A 21,084-nucleotide genomic window follows, 5' to 3' on the forward strand; every position below is an offset into this window, starting at 1 on the left:
CGCTAGCGCTCGGTTGACGGGATTCCGGAGCGAAAACTCAGTTAAATACTGCACTGGTTCGAGTCCTATGTAGGTACGTCATTTTCGCCCGGATGCCCCGCCGGTCGAATTCGAACTGCCGGCCGCTAATGCGTCCAAAAACGCTGTGACTGGTTGCAAGACGTGCTTACAACCGGACGAGGCGTCAACTGTGCTTCACGGTTTCACGGACATCCGTTCCTCCATCGCTTACCTACCCGAATCTGCGCTACTGTTGTCATTGTCGCCTCCTCGCATCCGTCGCGCCAACGACCAAAGCCAACCAGCCAGTCGGACGGTCTCGATAAAAATGTCGTCCGGCATCGCAACCTATGTTCGCCACAACACGTCCGCCTGAAAGACGCGACTACGGAAAACGTGATATAAATAAACATACCGTCATTCACGAATGTGCGCTTTCGGTCTCTTTCCCCTTAGGGTGCTTTTAATCCCTATCTTGGTAGCGCGGCGACGCACAATCACAACACATGGTCCTGAAGACTCTCCGGAAATCTCTCCGGAAGGTCGACAGGAACCGGCGTCTTTTTTGTTGCGGTTGATATATATATTATCATTTTAAATTCATGGTATAGTTTTCAAAATATTTTGTCTCTTTTTGAGCTATTTATAAATTATAAGCATGAGATAAATACCAATAAAAAAATTATTCATTAGGTTAGGTTAAATCTGTATAAAAATATTAAAAACATTTAGGCACAATTTAAAATTGCAAAAACTTTTAAACTATTTTGTTGTTAAATTGTTAGAAATTCATAAAAAATTTCTTGGTAATATATCTGAGTTTTGAAAATTTATTAAAAAATTTTTCATAAGTAGTTTATATTGGCTATGTTGGTGTTGTTCAGTTCTAGGCATTTTGTTAGCGGGGCTGTACAGCGTCCCATTTTGTGCGCCGTTATCTTGTCCAATCGAGATCGCCCGAATGATAATCAGCCGTACGCTGTGCAGCCATGCAGGGCATCCTATTAATTCTCCGGAGTAAGCCGGTCGCTGAGTGGCAATTTCGGATGGGAGTACCTACTAAAGTGTAGGTTTGGTTGTGCTTGAGCTCTGCGTTCCAAGGTCCTGGGCCTAGTTTTCGGTTTGCTGTTGTTGGAAGTTGTGAAGGACGATATGTTGGTCCTCTGGTCGATAATTTTGATCGTCAGTGTTGGTTTTATACCTACAGTTTTCCTTCTGCAGTGTCTCTCTCATTAGCCGAAACCAGAATTCTGTTACCTGCAGTCTGCAGCACCACGTGGATGTAAGGGTAAAGCTTTGCTGCGATCATTTTATCGATTACTTATCGTGTATACTTAGTACTTTCACTAAAAAAAAAAAAAAAAATGAAGTTTGTTTTAAGTAATTCAAAAGCTATAAAAAATAAAATGATTGTAAAAAATAGAATATAAAATATAACTTTTTCAAAAATATCTTGTTACGATACTTAATTATGTACAATTGTACATACTGTATGGGAGAAATATTTTTAAAATTTTAATGTTTTCTGAAATCATGAGTTATGTTAAATTGTTCACTCCGCACGTAATAGCCAATATTGTACTTTATGTATAGATATTTATTATATTATTTATATATATATATTATATTCTTGTCACTCGGAAATTATTTTTAAGCGTAAAATTCGTAACTATTTACCTAAATATTATCATTTATTGTTGAGTCAATATTCGCTGCATAATACATTAGCTTTTCGAATACAGTGAGACATCGTAGCTAATTCGTAAGACATGATGGTGCGTGGATCCATATAACGGCAATATTGCAACAACATGATAGGTGTCACCATCACGTACGAACTGACCAATAACAAATGACAACATTAGGTGACGCATGAAGATCAACCACAAACAGCGCTGGACGTTGTATCACGTATATCGACGACCGTCGCATACAACAATCGTCATTGATTATCGCCTTGCGATCTCTTAAAACTCTAAGCGTTATTATAACTTATAAGTTATAACCAATCATAGACGATGCTTTGCGTAGCCTCAAACATAACAACCAACAGTCAACGATCTTGGGCAGTGCCTGGCGCTACGTAATCGACATGATAGATGAGACAATGTTAGACGTCTGTACGTACGGCGGTAGTATTGAACGAATCACTGAATAGTATAGGTAGTGCAGCCCACCCGCGGTTTCACAAGAATTAACATGCAGGAACCTATCAAAATTCATCGAGACATATAAACAGTTAACTCAACATCCTCGCCAGAACCATAATATATAATTAGTAATAAAACAAAAAAGTCAAAACATTAAAAAAAGTGTATGTATTATAGATAAAAGAATATTTTGATAATTTTTATAAATTATTGCATATCTATAGTTAAAAGAGTATAAAAGCAAAAAGACATTTGTTTTCTCTGTCTCACTCTTACAAGTGTATAACATAGCAAATTTACGTTCAGCAGATAAGTTTAGTTTCGTTAGTTTAAAAACTTGAGTGCAGAATTGACCTATAATGAAGCTTGATAGTAAGAAGATTGAGCATGGACCAATATATTGCACCTAAAACAAGGTTTTTGTTTAGAGCCAGTGTACTAATTGCACTCTTTATATTATATTTTAGGATCAGTGTACCATTTGCGCTTGTATTTAAATTTTCCTATCTTCAAATATGAAAATATTGTTGTTCAATCTAATTTCATCAACATCGACATCAACAATCTACACACAAAAATGCTTAAAAATTAAAAATTAATTTATGGATCAATTGATTACTGGTTTAAGTTACGGTTATAACTTATAATATACTTTATAACGTATCGGGAATTTTATGAAACATTATTATTATTATTACTAGGACTAGGATTGTAATGACTTGAAAAACCTAAAAATTAATAAAAAAAACTATGACTTAATAAGAAAAAATTACCTCATATAAAATGCTCGAAAAAAAATAATTATATTAATTAATTACTAAATAATAATTTATATTTTTAAGTATACAAATAAATTCATCTTTTGATATAATGGCCAGCTTCATTTGTTCTGAAATTAATATATTTTGAAATAAAATAATATTGTGAAACTAAAATTTAAATTTAATATCAAATTGATAAAGATAACACGTAATCAAGCATCAAGCATTATTATCGGTACTAACTCGGTTAATCCAACGACTGGGCAATGAGTATATTTTATATTAGACAAACGATTGGTATTTTGAAATATTAAATATTTTTAGAAAATATATTTACGATTTTATTTTATAATGTTGTATCTTTATATGTTTATCAAGGTCGTCATTTAGGGGGGGATCAGGGTGTGCGGCTTCACCCTTTACTTTTAAAATAATATACTTATTGGCCTACGCCCTGCTGAGATAATGTTCAAAATTAAATCTTCTTAAATTGTATTTTAATTTTCATATTGACATTTATCAATAATGATATACTGATTCATTGATTCGGTCCATGAGATGTATGGAAATAATAATTAAAAGTAGGATAATGTGTACATATACGTATATATATATATCTCTATTTTTATATGGCCTGGTGAAATTTCAAAATGGCTTACTTGAAACCTCGCACACCTAAAAAATAACCTAAAATGACGCCCCTGATGTTTATACAATAATTTATAGCGACCATTTAAAAAATCTATTTAAAAAATTATAAAAATATTACCCAGGTTTCAATAAAGTATAAAAATGACCTCAAATTAAAAAAAGTACAAAAAATGCAAAATAAAAACTATATGTTTGAACTCGTAGATGACTAAATCACATTTTGTGCTTGAAAAGCTATATTCTGTAAATCTTAAAAAAAATATATAAAATCCTATATTATCCTAGCCTTAATTATTATGCGTATTTAATCATATAAGTATGAATTTGAGTGATAGACGAAAATAAGTTTACATTATCGTTGGATATTTATTAGTTTAATATTGTTTCGTTGCATAATATATATATAGGTAATGTACTATAATATATAAGATAACACGTTGATGATAGCCATTACTTACTATTTATTTTCATTATATCATATATTATTTATACTCGCAAAACAATCGATGTGTGTATTAATTTATTATATGATTATAACTAATTAATAAGTTTTAATTAAGTATTTTAAAATGTTTTGAGCGCAATTATTGGTCTATCAACCTTAAAATGTTTAGAGCGCAATTGGTAAACTTCCAGAAGATTATCTGCAGTGTTTGTATGTGGGTTTTTTACGATATTTCAAATTTTTAGCAAATTTTGTGTTTGTAAAATATAGTATAAATTAAAAATGTTCATAACTCACTTAAAAAAGTTAATTTTTGTAAAAAACCCACGTACAATAACACAGAAAATGTTCTTATACCATCAAGTTTCATTATAGGTCGATTCACTTTAATTTATAAATTACCTATAACTATACGAACCTAAACCTGATCTTCTGAGCGTACATCTTTACGTAATTGTCTGCAGATGGAGAAAACAAATTCCTGTGTATCGTCCTCTCAAGATAATTTGATGTTAAATAGATGGTATGTTAAAATTAAATTTCTTCGTTTTGAGAATATTAATTAAATTCTTTTTATTTTCAAAATAAGTACCTATAATAATATCCACCAAAAAGAATTTTTAAAATTTTTTTTGTACATACTATAAAACATATAGTATTTCATTTTAATTTAGATAATTATATTAAAAACCGTACTTCCTGAAGTTTTTCACCAATAACTATTTCAAACAATATGATATAGTGTCACGTTTTACTACAATGGCTGCACAATACTACATTATTATACAGAATCTGTGGTCTTAGTGTAAGCAGTTACCATATGAGGTGAAAAATTATTCTAATTATTAGAAAATTAGTGTTATAGTTGACCATAGATACGTGATTTTTTTATAGCTATAATTCTCGAGGGGCATCTGCACCAGTGCACCACTCGTTATCGGTCGTTACGCCACCACTGCTGCATGCAGGTTTAACGGGTATACTTAGTGCGTACTGCCTAGTGCCTATACCTATAACCAACTTATCCAGTTTTGAACGATTGATCAACCAGAAGGCGAATCATTCAATACTTGACCTTACCTAATCAAATTTCATAAATATCAAAATAAATAAATATATTTTAATAAAATAGTGTACAATTTGTATAGCAATATGGTGTAAAATATATACACCCGTGACCCATGTAGAGCTAGAGTCAACAGATTCTGTGTCTTCAACATTGATATTTCAGATTATTCTAGCTGCTGACTAACCGAAGTAATAACGGTAGACAATTCACTCGAGCACATGTATTTATTAATTTATAGAACGACCAAGTAGAGAAACCAGTACCTAACCAGCATAGAAATAGTGATTAGTATATTATGATTATCGTGTATTCATATTGTTTATTAGCTGATAAAAATTATCGTTATTCATATTTTATAGTACCTAACTTAATATATTTATTGCTTTTAGTTTTATATTTTATTGTATCTACATTTAAACCGTTTTAACAATAAAATGATGTACAACCGTACAGACTTGTTCATTTTAAAATTCAGGAATAATTATTATTACAGATTATATATAGGCAGGTATTTACAATTGAATTGATATGTTACAGATCTTTATACACCTAAGTCAGGAGCCACCGATTACCTTCTGAAAAAAAGTCAGAGGCTATAGGCCATTTGAGAGGCCCTCAAAAAGAAAAAAACCTTTTTACCACGCATAACAGTATCATTCCATTTAGTACGTAAAATATTTGCAAATAAAAGGTTTGATGATTTTTATATAAACTTTTAACTTTGAACAAAATTTTAAAATAAAAGTATTTTTATTTATCTTTGATACTATACTTTTTCAATAAAATTGTAAAGTCGATTTGAAGAAAAATCCACTATAAAACTAGTTAGTAGTTTAAAATTTTAAATAACACTATTAACCATTAATAAACAAAATAAAGATTAGGTATACTACCTAGTACCTACTCTAAAATATTAATGACGATTTTATAAATTTGTATGTAGATGATGTTCAATCTAATTTTACAAGACAATTATAATATTTAAAGCTACATTATACTAGTGATAAAACTATTGTATATGACCATACAGAATTTTAATTTTTATATAATTGATGTGGATTTATCATCAAGTTTTATTGATGTTATAGGTGCTTACCTTATATTTTTAATAATTTTTGTTACAATGGTATGTGCAGATAGAAGTTACTCTAAACTTGAATTAATTAAACATTTTTTGTGCAATTCTATAAATTAAGAATATCTCAGTGTTATTTCTATATTGAACATAGAAAAATGATGAACTTCCAAGATAGAAATAGAGAAAATCATTAACAGTTTTTCAAATACAAAATCATGGAAAAAACAATTTAGTTAGATGAATTACAAATGTGTTAAAATTATAATTATAATATACAATTAATTCAATCTACTGTACCATAATTTTATATCTACTAACCTAATACTTCTACCTACCTAAGATCAATTATTTTACTTAATAAAAAAATAAAAAAACATATTATGAAATATTTAATATACTTAATAATGTAGGTCGATAGATTGTTTATACTTACGTTTATTTTATACAAAATGATATATATCATTGAATTTGAATTTACCACGTCTAAATGTCAGTAACCTACTTGATACCTGTGTAGTTGAGCGGTACTGTTTAACTTTATTTTTTGAAATATTGATCCAGATAAATGAAAGAAAATGAAAGTTACATTATCATATAGTTTAACAATAAAATATTCAAATACAAGATGTTTATTTCAATGTCTTAATTGATTCAAGTGTTGTATTTTCATTTATTATAATATTAAATTTATTTTATTTTCAAGAAAGAACAAAAATTCTTGCAAGAGTAAACTTTTGCAATCAACATTATTGAATTTAATTGTACTACAAAAAGTTTTCTATCAGATTTAATTGTAAATCTAAAAATCATTAATATAAAAACAAAAAATGATGATCATTTAAATAATTAATTTAAATCACTTGCTCAACCATTAGATACTAAATATTGATTATTTTTAAATTAAAATTATTTGATAATGTAGTAAGCTTTTTAATCAAAAATGTTGTGTGTTAATTATAAATTATCTATATTTCTTAGCGTAAGAACAATTAAAATAAGGTTCATGAAGTAGATAATAATATAGATGATAACTAAAATTTAGTTCCAAGAAACATATTTATAAAGTTACAAGATAAAATTAACTAATTAATTTTAAATAAATTATCAAGAATATATGTATAATCTTACTAAGGAAAACAAAAGTATGTGAATATGTAATACAACTGATAATAAAGTATTATCAGTTAACTAGCAAATAACAAATTATATAAATAATTCTTAATTTTATTAAATTAAAGTTTTTATTAGTTTTAAATTGTGAAGTAATAATTCAACAAAAATAACATTGATAAAATATAGTAATGTTCATAAATATTTAAGTATTAGGCTTATACATTTTTTGAAACAATTTCTTGATCGTTTTTTATTAAATTGATATATTTTTCCAACTGTTGTGTCTTAAGTTTACACCAAACTAGAGGATCAGTCAATCCAATAATACGAGCTGCAGCCAAAGCAGCTCCTTCTTCTTCTCTTACAGTTACACACCCTAAACCTATTAAAGAATAATTGTTAAAAAAAAATATTATTTTATACATACATGGTGCAAGTATATAATATTAAAATATTTTTTATTACCGGATGGAACATTTAATGAAGACCAAATGTCCATATTAACATTGGTTGCATTTAAAGGCGGGCAGTTTATAACTGGTAAATTAGTATAACCAGCTATTACTGGACCTAAGCCATTACTACGACCAGCTACAGCAATTATGACAACAGGAATATGTAGACCTAAAATATTTAAAAGATTAGTAATATATATTTACTAAATAATTTACTTAATACTACCTTCATATTTATCAATCATTTTTAAAACAAACTCAGTACTTTTATGTGCTGACCCAATTCTAATTTCAGTATTTATACCCAATACATTTTTTGTATAATCTGCAATCTTTTTACCAAAACTTTCATCGCTAGATGAACCCATAACAACCACAACCTTTATTAACAATTAAAATTAATGTGCTTGCATAGTATCAATATGTTTCTAGGCTAAAAATAAACTCTTACCAAACCATTTGATTGTATTTGAGAAAAACTTTGAACTTGTTGAGCAACCCACTTAAAATTTGTTTTTATCGTTTCCATATCGGCAACTGTGACAGTGTTTAAATTTCTGTATACTTGTTTGTCAACCATTAATCTTTTGTCTCCACTTGGCCACAATCTCCATGAATCATTGTCAATAACATCAGCTACTAATATTTCTCCTGTAATAAAATAAATTAAATAGGTGTTTTTAATTTATTCAACTCTTGACAATAATAATATACCTTCAGTACTAACACCGAATTCGATTTTCATATCTACTAGAGCAACATTCTTTGATGCCCATAACTTTTCCAACACTTCAAATACACATATAGTAGTTTTCCTCATTATCTCATACTCAGCATTTCCAATTTTTACATTTCCAATGTTAAATTCTACAGATAGCAACTGTTGTTCAGACCATTGAGGATCATCATTTAAATCATCCTATTCAAACAAACACAAAAACAAATTAATTTTGCAAGGAAATTTAATTAAATATTATAAATTAAATCTTAAATATAAAATATATTTAAATGACTAAATTAATCTAACAATTTTTAAATTTAAATAAATATACAAGTACATTCATTGATATGTTAAGGTTTTAAGATTTTAAACTTGAAACTACTAGTGCTATTAAGTATAGTTAATTATTTACTAATGCATACCTTGAAAAAAGTTTCCACCAAGGGTGGAGTAAATTTATAACCTTCTTTTACTCCTGGATTACGTTTTAGAAAAGATCCTGTAGCAATTCGACGAGATACCCATTCAATTGGAATCATAGAACATTTTTTGCTGATGAATGTATTATCAGATAAACCGTTTTTTGAAACAAACGCAGTATTTATCCCTATAACAGAAAGATTAATGAATAGGTATATGCAATATAGGTACATATTTAGTTATTAAAAAATTGAATATATGTTAAGAACCTGAGAGTAAATATAATATAGTACCTACCTAAATCTTGTAAAACTTTAAATACAGCTGTCGTTGTTGTTGTAGATATGGCTGCTTTGCCTTCCATATCATCACCCTTGGCGCCATTCCAAGCAGTTATCCTGTCTTTGCTCACCATCAAGACATTGCCTGTGTCAGGTAGGTCGTAAACAATTTTAGTTTTTCCCTCGATGATTATCTCGCCCATACCTAGACCTAGATAAATCACATTGTGAAATAAACGTTAGCAAGTTTTTTGAAAAATGAACCAAATAATCTATCTTATAATCACCTTTAGTTTGCGGTTTGGCCATTTCGAAAACGTCAATATTTTTTTAAAGATGAATTGGTTCGCACGGAAGAGATATCGGAGAGCTTCAGAACTATTAAAGACTAAAGTTGAATATCAACAAGTTAAGATCACGGGCTAGCGTATAAAATATGTACTACAACTACAAGTTTGTTTTTTGGTCTACGAGTGTTGGAATGTTGAACCTTGGACGACGTCACGACGATGATTGCAGGACCAACTCGACTTCGGCACTATGGTCATAAAACATCAAAACATTCAAAACAACTATAAGTTTATAACCCCAAACTTTTCCGAATCCCGCCAATATTCAACGACTAATATCGGCGCTGCGGTCTGATAACAACTAACCTAAAAATCGTTTAATGTATTTAAGATTCAAACCGGTTTGGACTTTGGCGGCTGAATGAAAACGTAAACAAAAAAACGTGCTTGAAACAGTAGAAACGGGTATCAAAAATTTGAAACACAAATGTGTAATAGACTTAAAGTCGTATATGCCACACTACCACAGTCGAGTGCCGGAGATACGTCTAGTCTGGACTAGAGTATCAGTTAACCGGAAATCATTGAAGTATTGCGCCAGTTCTCTTTGAGCATTTCTCGTCTAACTGTTTCAAATCTTGAATTTCGTGTGAGTACCTATCTACTTAATTTTATTCTTATTGGTTTATTTCAATTTGAATTATAATTTATGTCGTTTAAAACTTAATGATTGTTTAATAATAGATTATTCATCATTCATTTTCGATTAAAATTAATTAATTTCGTGGTAACTATTTTTATAAATCATTATCGAGTAGCTTATCTATGTTCATGTAGATTATTCGTACGTCAATTTCTTTTCCTTGATAAACTTTGATATCTTTACTCTTAGTTCACGGTCTACACAGACTTACCGTCCATTTTATCTTTATGTGTAACAATTATTATTATTGTTATTCCTTCATCTACTACTACATGGGTCAATGTAATAAATATTCAAACTAGATATTACATAATAAAATAATATTAAGCATCCCATAAAAAATAAAAACTGAAGTCCACTTATGTTTTAAGACCATTGATGATAATTATTAATTTTATCCTTCTTAAAATTTTTGTTTTTTCAACATATTTTGATTGTTCATAAAAAAATTTCCAAAACTAATTATTTTAACATTTTTTATATTTAATAAGTCTGAATATTAATAATTGGTATGCATACATAGTAATTTGATTTGTTATATATAATTTAAATTATAAAAACTCGTTACCATTCCTTATTTATTTTGTTATATAAACATAGTTTATTTTATTTAGATTAATTTATTGTACACATATAAGTTTTTAAATTTACACACTTTATACATAATAGGTTCTATTTTATTTTGTTTTAGAGTCAAATATGTCTGTCGAAGAAGATGATAGGCAATTGCGCCACGAATGTGGTGTATTTGGATGTATAGCTTCTGATCCATGGCCAACAGATGTAGATGTAGCCCAAGTTATTTGTCTTGGATTATTAGCATTACAGCATCGGTAATCTTATGTTTTAGTTTTAAATCTATGATGTATGCAGTGATTGATTTATAATTTAATTAATATTTTACAATTTATAAAGGCTTTTGTGCATTAGTTATTTGTGACATACAATACATCTTTTATCTACATCTTACAAAATAGCTTAATTGGCTTGTGATTTTAACATAATTTTATTTACACAACATTTTTGTAACCCATCAATTACAAAGCTCATTATTTTATACTGATCACTGAATAGATTAATTAATTTTGTTCATAAAAATTACATATTTAGTTAAAATTACTATATTTCACTTTAAAATTAGGTAAATAACTTATAAGCTTTAATACATAAACTCTGTTTAGCTAGAGTTAAGAAATGTTTTGCATAAGATACTAATAGAAGTTTGTGTTAATAGGAAGCTGTTTGATGGCGAGAAATCTTGCACTTTTATTGTTATACACAAATTTAAATTTAAACTTAAGATTTTTTTATGAGATTCAAATGTATAATTATTTTTCCTAATATGTATAATGCAGTAAAAAAATATATGATACAAATAAATAAATTAAATGTTTGTAGAGGCCAAGAAAGTGCTGGTATTGCTATGAGTGAAGGTGATAACCATACACACTTTAATGTTAAAAAAGGTATGGGTTTGGTCAGTAATATCTTCAATGATGAAGCAGTAAAAAAACTCAAAGGTAATAATTATCAATTTTTAAAATATACTGATCAATTATTATTTACTACTTAAAAGTTATATTGTATTATGTAGGTAATCTTGGAATTGGACATACAAGGTATTCTACTAGTGCTGGTTCTGAAGAAGTCAACTGTCAACCTTTTGTTGTTCATTCTGCTCATGGTGCTCTAGCAGTTGCCCATAATGGAGAATTATTTAATGCTGGAAGATTAAGGCGTATGGTAAATATTACATTGTTTTGGCATATATTAACTTGTTAATTTTCATTTATAATTTCATGTAATGCTTTTCAATAGTCAATCATATTTTAAAATTAGCTCAGTATACTTGACATTGAATGACTGAATTATTATTGGCATTTATAATTTTAAATATATATATTTTATATTTAGGTATTAGCAAGAGGAGTTGGTCTTTCAACTCATTCAGATAGTGAACTAATTACACAAGCTTTATGTTTGAATCCTCCTGATATTGAAATTGATGGTCCTGATTGGCCAGCACGTATTAGACATTTTATGGAACTTACCAAATTATCTTATTCAATTGTTATAATGGAAAAAGATAGGATATTTGGGGTACGTGATCCATATGGTAATAGACCTCTCTGCATTGGAAAGTTAATGTCTTTAACTGAACCAAATAAAGGTAATCATTTTTTAAATTTTTATTTTATTATAAATTATATGCAACCATAAAAAAAGTTAAGATTCTATTTCTATTTTTTTGAGCAGAAGAAGGTTGGGTTGTATCATCTGAATCATGTGGTTTTCTCTCAATGGGAGCTAAGTATGTTAGAGACGTCTATCCTGGAGAAATTGTAGAGTTTACAAAAGAAGGATTTCATACTGTATCTGTGATGGGTCGACCTCACAATCGCCCTCAAGCGTTTTGTATTTTTGAATATGTATATTTTGCAAGACCTGATAGTATATATGAAGGTAAAAATGAAATAAATTCATTAATGTTTTATTTATTTTTATTTTCAATGCATTATAAAAATAAATAATAATTAAATTATTGGTTAATTGTTTAAAATAAAAGTATATGCTTATTTATTGCAGGACAAATGGTTTATTCAGTACGATTGAGGAGTGGTATTGTGTTGGCCAGAGAAAGTATGGTTGAAGCTGATATTGTTAGCTCTGTTCCAGAATCTGGAACTGCTGCAGCTCATGGGTTTTCAATGAAAGTGAGTATTTAAGATTTTATCTTATTGAACCATTAGTTTATTTTGTTTACTTCTATTTTCAGTCCAATATTCCATTTGCAGAAGTGCTATATAAAAATCGTTATGTAGGCCGAACTTTCATTCAACCTAACGCACGATTAAGAAGGTTAGGTGTTGCTAAAAAATTTGGTGCTATTGTTGAAAATGTAGCTGGCAAAAGAATAATTCTTATTGATGATTCCATTGTAAGAGGAACCACAATGGGGCCAATTATAAAATTACTGAGAGATGCTGGAGCTAAGGAAGTTCATATACGAGTTGCTTCTCCTCCTCTTAAATTTACTTGTAATATGGGAATTAATATACCAACTAAAGCCGAACTTATTGCTAATAAATTAACTATCGAACAATTGGCTAAACATATTGGTAAGTGTATTAAAATTACCTAACTTGCTTGTGTTATCTTCTTAAAAACATATAGCAGCAAATTTGTGTTCAGCAGAATCAATTTTGTAGTGTTAATAGGTTTAATATTAGTATAAATTGGCTTAAAATTATTAAACTTAAGATTTTATTGGTATTTCAATTTTTCAATTCAAAAGTGAATTATAATAATTTTATAATTGTAATATTTTATACACTAGTAACTTGTAAGATATAATTCACTTTAAAACTAAAATATCAATAAAAGATTTTAAGGTACCTTAGATAATACTTCTTTTAAGGTTAATAATTGGAAAATTTACTCTTGTATTGAAAATAATATCACAAAGTTGGTTCTACTAAACTTAAATTTGCTATTCAGTTTGTAAGATGTAAATAATATATGTTGGTTTTGCGCCCTCTTAAACTTGAGTACATATCTCAACACTACATATTGGATTATTGTTTGCTGAAGAAAATGTATTAAACCATCATTTTTAATCATAATATAACTATAACAAATTTTAAATAATATTCAATATTTTATTGAATTTAATTAATAATGATTCATTTTTTATTTTCATAAAAATGTTTAGTAAAATGTGTAATAAAATAGTTAATACACTATTTTTTTTAAATTTGGCACACTTGTATTTTCATTTTACAGAACCTTACATAGTTCTATTCATAGATCATGCGACAATAATGTATCTTCTAATATTATGAAATGTACTATTACTATTTATTACTTAATTATTTAAAACATATTATGTAATAATATTTTGTAGGTGCTGATACCCTTGCATATTTATCTGTGGAAGGACTTAAAGAAGCAGTAACAGAAAAAATGCCAAATAAAAGTGCTGTTGAAGTTGGGCATTGCACAGCATGTCTTACTGGAGAATACCCCGAAGAATTAACTTTTTAAATGTTTAAAATTCTATATCTAAGTATTATTGTAATTCATTTTGTTAAATAAGAGCATTTAAAGTTTGTAATTTTATAATTGTTAAGAATTTTGAGTTTTTGTATGAAGTTAATAGGTTTCTCAAGTTTTTCAAAATAAGGTATTGATAATTTACCTAAGTTAAATAATTATTTATGATCTGTCTTCTGAGCTATTATTGTTTGCATTTTATTTAATTTTTCTTAATCTGAAATAACTAGATCAAAATGTTATTTTAAGTATGAATATACATGATATATTTTCTATATAATATGTATGTATTTTTTTAAACTGATTGTCAAAAATAAGACAGTAATTTGTTTTTTTCCAATATTTTTTATTTAGAGCTTTAATTATAAGCTTCTAAAATATATAATACATATATTATATTTAAGGTTTATGAATAAAGAATTTTTATTATTTACTGATTGTTTAAATTTTTTACTTTTTAGTGGTAATATTATTCAAGATGTTGAGGTTATACCTTGGAATCAGAAGTTGAATATCTATGGAATATTACTATGTACACTGATGGGATAATTTGAAAATTCTTGTAAACAAAAACGAATCGTTTGTCACAAGTTTCGATTTTTTAGAAAGAGTTAGATATTTCAGCATTTTAATTTCAGTTTACATACGTGGATGAATTACAACTATAGCAATTAATATTAAACTATAATTTTGGCTTAATATTATATCGGGTTAATTTATTTACTTTATGGACACCCATGGAAGCTAACAAAGTACTAATTTGGTCAATTTTGTTAGTTTACAATTAATGTGTTATATATCAATAATTACGATGTTCCAAAAATTAGTATGGGCAATATCTCCACGCTTTATTTAATATTGTCACAAAGACTGAAGGTGGTTTGATAATTGACTTTAGTACATTACATGGATACATTAATATGAGGTCGAATGTTGCTGGTAAAAAGAATGATAAAGTTTTTCAGCAATTTCGATGAAATAAGTGTTCGTTATTAAACCGTAGTAGATTTGTTTCATTAGTTTACGACTATCTTATTATAATTTAATTTCAAACGATTTTCATTCATATGTAATAAAATAATTTATCATGATATGATTTGTTTCGCATAAGTGCAAAGTTGACAAATCGAAATAACCTTATAATTTTTCTATGAAATATCTTAAACATTTAAATTTAATAATATGACAATTCGATGTACCGATGAATTGTTAATCATTAAACATTAAGCATATTTTCAGTTATGAATATCTTGTATACAAATTTATAACTTTTTTATCATCACGAATTAGCTATTCAATATTCAGATTGTTTATTAGTTATGACTTATGACTTATGACCGTCTTACTAGATACTATTATAACGTGGTTGCTATATTTATGATGATTTCATAATATTATATAGATATGGTCAAACAAAATGATCTGTGGAAGCCGGTCAAACTGCAAGAGCAAAGATTTACATTGAAAACAACAACAATGATGTCTAAGAATAAATTAAGATTATAAAAGAAGGATTGGTTTGAGTCGTTTGAGACCATGAAAAACAATAAAAAATCATTAATTAAATTTGTCAGATAGAATAATCGGCAATTTGAACTCAAGACATCTACGACGGAGAAGGTGGGGTGGTGCAGACATCAGTGCCCAGTAGTATGACATAACGATGATGATCAGTCGCTGTAGTCAATGAATGTTAGTCAACCAGCTGCAGAACCAAGAGGTTAGTGATATATATGATCAAACATTTGACACGAGTCTTACCACGAGGTGTTTCGCGCCGTTTATTCCCCGGACTCGTACCGCAGGCTGGTATAAGTTGCAGTTCCCCGGCCCTAGATGTTCGACCAAAAAGTGGAGGTGCTACGGAACAATAGAGAACGAATGGGCAACATTTGGGACTCAAAGCCAAGATTATACATTACCTACGCTATTTCCAAAACTACAACCACCGAAAAATCCAATACCTAACAAAAGGATTTTTAAAAATGACATCTACGGATTGATGGAGGACACGACCTGCCGATAGATGTACCAAAGCTTTAGTGGCGACGTAGTAAAAGCCTCTGCAGATTAGTGATGAGTGATGACTATAACCAAGGTAGGTGATTAGATAATTGACTAGAATCAGGAAAAATGTAGATAATGTGTAATCTTGCACTATATTTCGAATTTAGGCTATTCGTCGATCACTGGTTCGTCATCTATATCGTTTCGCGATAACTCCACTTCTTAGTCGGATTCGGGCGTCTATACTACATAGTGCTGGTGTAGTCGACCGCAACTTATACCAGTCTGCACTCTGCGGTCTAAATCTGGGGAATAAACGGCGCGAAACGCCTTGTGGTAAGGCTCGTAACAAATGTTTAATCATTTACTTTGGTCATAGTAATCACTGATCCCTTGGTTCTGCAGCTGGTTGACAAACATTCGTTGACTACGGTCGGCTGGTTATCATCGTTAACCATACTAATGATGTCTCCAGCACTTGCCTTCTCCATCGTAGGTCTTGAGTTCAAATTGTCGATTATTCTGTCCGACGAACTGAATTAATGACTTTTGAAATTCGAACAAATAATCGTAACATTAATTCAAAGAAATTTGTAAAATACAGTTGAAATTAGGTATATTACAACGTTGTTTCAATAAATATTAAGCTGAATAAACACATAAACCAGATACTTACAAGTTACAAATTATACATTTTTTTATGAAATGAATACAATATCCGTCTAGTTTGAAAAGTTTTAGATTCAATATTTCAACCATATTTTACTCATATATTGAAAACATATGGTGTTTAAACATAGATTAACCGTGTTGAATCTAGTTGAGATTTATGTGGAGGTAAGAGGTCTTATTATCACTTATGTTGGTTTATGTTAAAGTAGATATAATCAAAAGCTTAACATGACGAATAATTATTTTATCATAAATAAATATGTTTGTTCATTGTATAATGTGAAAATTGAAAATAACGATTTGTATTGGTTTTAAATGATTATGACTTAAAAATTGTATTAATTAAAAATTGACATATCTTTGATATATTTGTGACGATGGTTAGCTCAGTTTCTATTAGAATAATCAATAAAATGTATGTTCTGAATAATTAAATAGTATAATATTATATAGATCGTAATTTTATTGTTTCCAGTATACCTGAAATAGTTTTATTGTGTTTTAAGTCACTGATCAGTAATCAGCAATCACTAATCTAGAGTCTAGACCTAATCATTTATATGTTTTTTATACATATAGATAGGATTGGCTATCTTTTATCTATAATATCTAGATAAATATTTTAAGTATTATGTATTATCTTGTCTAGAAAAAATTTCAATAAATTATCTATTATTTTATCTAAATATTTTTGATATCTTTGTACAACACTGTTACTGTAGAGTGTAGATTAAAAATTTTAACATGCGTAATATTAACGTAAAAATGCATTTTGTTATAATGTATATAAATAATATTTATAAATAAAAAAGAGTTGCTTATGTTTACAAATTCAGCGTCCCGGATAAAGTAATGTCAAAGAATTTAAAGTTGTTTTCATAATATTCTTTTACTTACCTGGTTATTGGTTTTATTATTGAACAAAACCTAATCGTAAATATTGGTTATTATAACGATATTTGATAACGAATGTCGGAACACTCGGAACAGTCGAAACGTATGACGGCCGACAGGTATGACAATGACAGTAATAAACGCTTTCTAAATTTAGCCAATCTACTGCCTATAACTTCTGATTACATTTACTGTCCGGGAAAACCATGTTATGAATTTTGAGAATTGCGATTACGAGGGATATGTATTTAATATTATAATTTATAGATATATAGTTTATTAGTTTATATTCCAGTAGTCACTACTTAGTAATCAGTACCTATACATTATATGCCGACAATGCTGCTTTTGTGCGACTGTAAAGTTTACTAACGGGTTTTTACGTGGTTTTAAGTATAAAACTTAATAGTGTCGTGATTGTATTTTGTTTATTTGTTTTACTTAGTGACTTTGTCACTAAAAAGTTTCTGTCATTTTAATGAGAAATAGCAAAATTATTTACCAGTTATTAAAAAAATTAAGCCTACTGATGATTTCAAGGTACAGTGTATAACTTGCTACAGAACATTTTCAGTAAATCATGGTGAACGATCGGACTTAAATGATCATCTCAAGACACAAAAACATAAGTTGGCTTTAAGATCATTGATTCGTTCTGGTAAGTTTTACAACAATTTTTTTGGTTCGATTCCTACTGAAAATTAATTTTTGTTATCCGCTCGTGATTCTATTTTTGTGTATCATACAGTAATTCATAATCTATGCCGTTTACATCAGAAAGTGTTAAATAAATTAAGATATTTTATCTAATTGATTAATTTTAATATTTTTTTATACGTAATGTCCTAATTAACCATTAACGGGTAATGTCTATTGTATAAACATTATAACTCATTATCTATACTGTATAGGACTACAATCCACAGCCGTATTGTAGTAAAAAGACAAAGGAAAAAGTATATAAAATAATTTATAATTTTGGTGTCCCGGATTTCTTAAAATTTAATCTGACTGTCTTAATGTAGGTAAGGGTCTATGTCGAAAATGTAGTAATAAATTTTAAATGTAAAATGTATAAATTATTATGTTGTAATACGATTTACGTTCGTGAATGTTTCGTCGGTCTTTTTTAATTGTCATTAACAGCATTAATGAAAATAAATCAGTAATAGGATCTGTAGATGGAAAATTTCGTTCGGGGAGGTCGGTCACGTGAACAGTGAAAAAAAACCTTATAATATACTAACGTGACGACTACAAAATATTCGAAAATGAATTATTTATTGAATTCGATGTCTGCTGCTGCTGAAGTAAACGCGTTGTATTCCGCACACAGGTATATAATAATTGTACCTACATATTATATTAATTCAAATATAAATGAACGTAAAATATCTCGTTCATTATCCATACAATTTACGGGGCTCGACATAGCCTCGTTTGTCCTCGTAGGTTGTCTGGTCTGTCGCGGTGGCGGTGAGAAGAGGCCCCGCCTGGTGTTGTATACGTATATATTGTATTGTATAAGTTTTTTATCCGGTGCGCGTCGTCACCGCGTGTGCTAAAAAACGGCTGCCGCAGTCAGTTCTGTACGGTCGTTGGTCGCGTGCGGTATTGTGGTGCTTTTGCTTTTACGGTATATGAATTTAATTTTTTTCACGAGAAAAAAAAACATCGCTGTGGTTCGTTTCATAAATCATTATTATTACCTATTTGCCTGACGATCGATAAAACTGTGCAAGATCACTCGAAATGACGAGTTCTACAATTTTTGCCGCTGCTGTTACCCCTAAGGCTTGTTACGATTTACTTATACGGTTCACGTGATCTCCGGTAATCACGTAAGTACCAAATGATCTGTGTAACTACATTTATAGAATAAAATATGTGTAATAACAACCAGATACCAGAGTATAAAACATTAAAATATCGTTGTCGTCGTCCTAACGGTCTTCGACAAAAAAAAAAAAAAAAAACATATTTTTCACAATGCATAATAAAAAGATTTGAACGGTAGATCATGAAATTTATGAAAATGTGTAATGTGTATACTGTAAAGAATATATAGCTCTGAGGTAGATACGGTTATAGTTACGGATAATGGTTTCTGATGAAAGTACACCTGTGTAATTATTTAATAATAATTAAAGTCGATTAATTATTATACTATGTTTATACTTCTTCCGATTATTTTAGCTCTGTTAATCATGAAACGAATGATGCATATTTCTACAGTATAGGTACATATACTTAATAAAATAATAAAATAAAATAATATTATTGGTGTAAAGATTTGTCTTAGATGTAGATATGCGATTAAACAAATATGCATCGATCAAATTCGATTTCAACATAAGATAAGTTTTTTTTTATCACATTAACGTAGGTTTATTTTTACAATACACCTATCTACAATTTAAATTTAATACTACATAATATATATATTCCTGAATACCTCGTACCTGTGCAGCTTTACTCGGCTGTAATATGTTTGCTGAACGCATGTCAAATAAATCACACGCCTTCACGTTTTTGCTTTACACAGTCCGTAGGACGAACTTCTGAGTTTCTCCTCCAACCCACCCGGTCTATGTGACATTTAGACGAGAGTGTTTCTATTATAGCATAATATATTGGAACCTTCTTTTTTTATCATTATCAATTCTGATAGCGTTAATAAATCTTAACATAGTTTCACGCGGCAATTATTGCTATACTATTGTTAGTCGTATCCAAAAGGTATTTTTCAGACTATGTCTTATAAGTTATAATATATATTATAAAATTAATTATATCAAGTGAGTGTATTGAAACTAACCAGCTATATATTCCTATATAATAGTTTTGAATTTGAATCTAGTGTACAAGTACAATCCATATTAACATAATACAGCTACCATAGTAGTATAGTACCATCATTCATTCCTAAATTATCGAAATTTTCGAAACAGCTAGTTTACAATTTATTTTACTCAAACTCGCGGCTCTCTTCTATACAAGTCATTATGTCTTAAGTATATAATTTTATGTACAAGTATAATAATATTATTTATAAAAATCATAATAAAAATACAATTTGAATGTCTAGATCGAACTTCCGTAACACACCGTTATCGCGTGTTTACTAACGTCCGTAAAAATTTAAATATAATTACGTATTGTATCAACTGTCTACTTACCTATAAATATTATATATACATACATTTAATATGTATAAAGACATGTACGCCAGTCTCATAAACTGTGCAGCATCAGTTGACCACACGGTAGCAGCGAACTGCAACCGCCGGACTCAATTAATCATACTATTTACTGTCTGCA

General features: G+C 28.9%; 3 protein-coding genes and 1 long non-coding RNA gene across 6 annotated transcripts in view; 2 read left to right on the forward strand and 2 right to left on the reverse strand.

Annotated features, from left to right (window-relative positions):
- Positions 1-780: 780 nt before the first annotated feature.
- On the reverse strand, positions 781-6,900 carry LOC112591180. The gene is made up of 3 exons (XR_003114493.1): positions 6,588-6,900; positions 1,678-2,209; positions 781-1,346 (listed from the first exon to the last, which is right to left on the reverse strand). It is a non-coding gene; the product is annotated as an uncharacterized LOC112591180 (long non-coding RNA).
- A 563-nt stretch (positions 6,901-7,463) lies between these two features.
- Positions 7,464-9,673, reverse strand: LOC112591132 (multifunctional protein ADE2). Its single transcript, XM_025334830.1, has 8 exons — positions 9,432-9,673; positions 9,161-9,355; positions 8,866-9,050; positions 8,437-8,641; positions 8,174-8,373; positions 7,949-8,102; positions 7,733-7,891; positions 7,464-7,649 (listed from the first exon to the last, which is right to left on the reverse strand). The coding sequence occupies exons 1-8, from the start codon at positions 9,451-9,453 to the stop codon at positions 7,483-7,485; spliced, it is 1,287 nt and encodes a 428-aa protein (XP_025190615.1). The 5' UTR covers positions 9,454-9,673; the 3' UTR covers positions 7,464-7,482.
- Positions 9,674-9,992: 319 nt separating this feature from the next.
- Positions 9,993-14,403, forward strand: LOC112591131 (amidophosphoribosyltransferase-like). Of its 2 annotated transcripts, none has more exons than XM_025334828.1 (9): positions 9,993-10,083; positions 10,829-10,970; positions 11,536-11,657; positions 11,732-11,880; positions 12,052-12,307; positions 12,394-12,600; positions 12,724-12,851; positions 12,914-13,256; positions 14,042-14,403. In XM_025334828.1, the coding sequence occupies exons 2-9, from the start codon at positions 10,837-10,839 to the stop codon at positions 14,179-14,181; spliced, it is 1,479 nt and encodes a 492-aa protein (XP_025190613.1). In that variant the 5' UTR covers positions 9,993-10,083; positions 10,829-10,836; the 3' UTR covers positions 14,182-14,403. The 2 variants fall into 2 exon arrangements, with proteins under 2 accessions (XP_025190613.1, XP_025190614.1); XM_025334829.1 differs by lacking the exon at positions 9,993-10,083 and adding an exon at positions 10,607-10,646.
- Positions 14,404-18,258: 3,855 nt separating this feature from the next.
- The window catches only part of LOC112591119, a 30,785-nt gene continuing 27,959 nt past the window's right edge, over positions 18,259-21,084 (forward strand). The window contains exon 1 of one of the 2 annotated variants that reach the window (XM_025334804.1): positions 18,259-18,421. The gene's annotated coding sequence lies outside the window, so the exon portion shown is untranslated. Of the gene's footprint in view, positions 18,422-19,319; positions 19,605-21,084 lie in introns of those variants that run through there. The other variant, XM_025334803.1, reaches the window with a different exon arrangement.

The sequence above is a fragment of the Melanaphis sacchari genome, unplaced genomic scaffold, assembly GCF_002803265.2.
Source record: "Melanaphis sacchari strain LSU unplaced genomic scaffold, SCAv2.0 Contig12_pilon_pilon, whole genome shotgun sequence".
Taxonomy (NCBI): domain Eukaryota; kingdom Metazoa; phylum Arthropoda; class Insecta; order Hemiptera; family Aphididae; genus Melanaphis; species Melanaphis sacchari.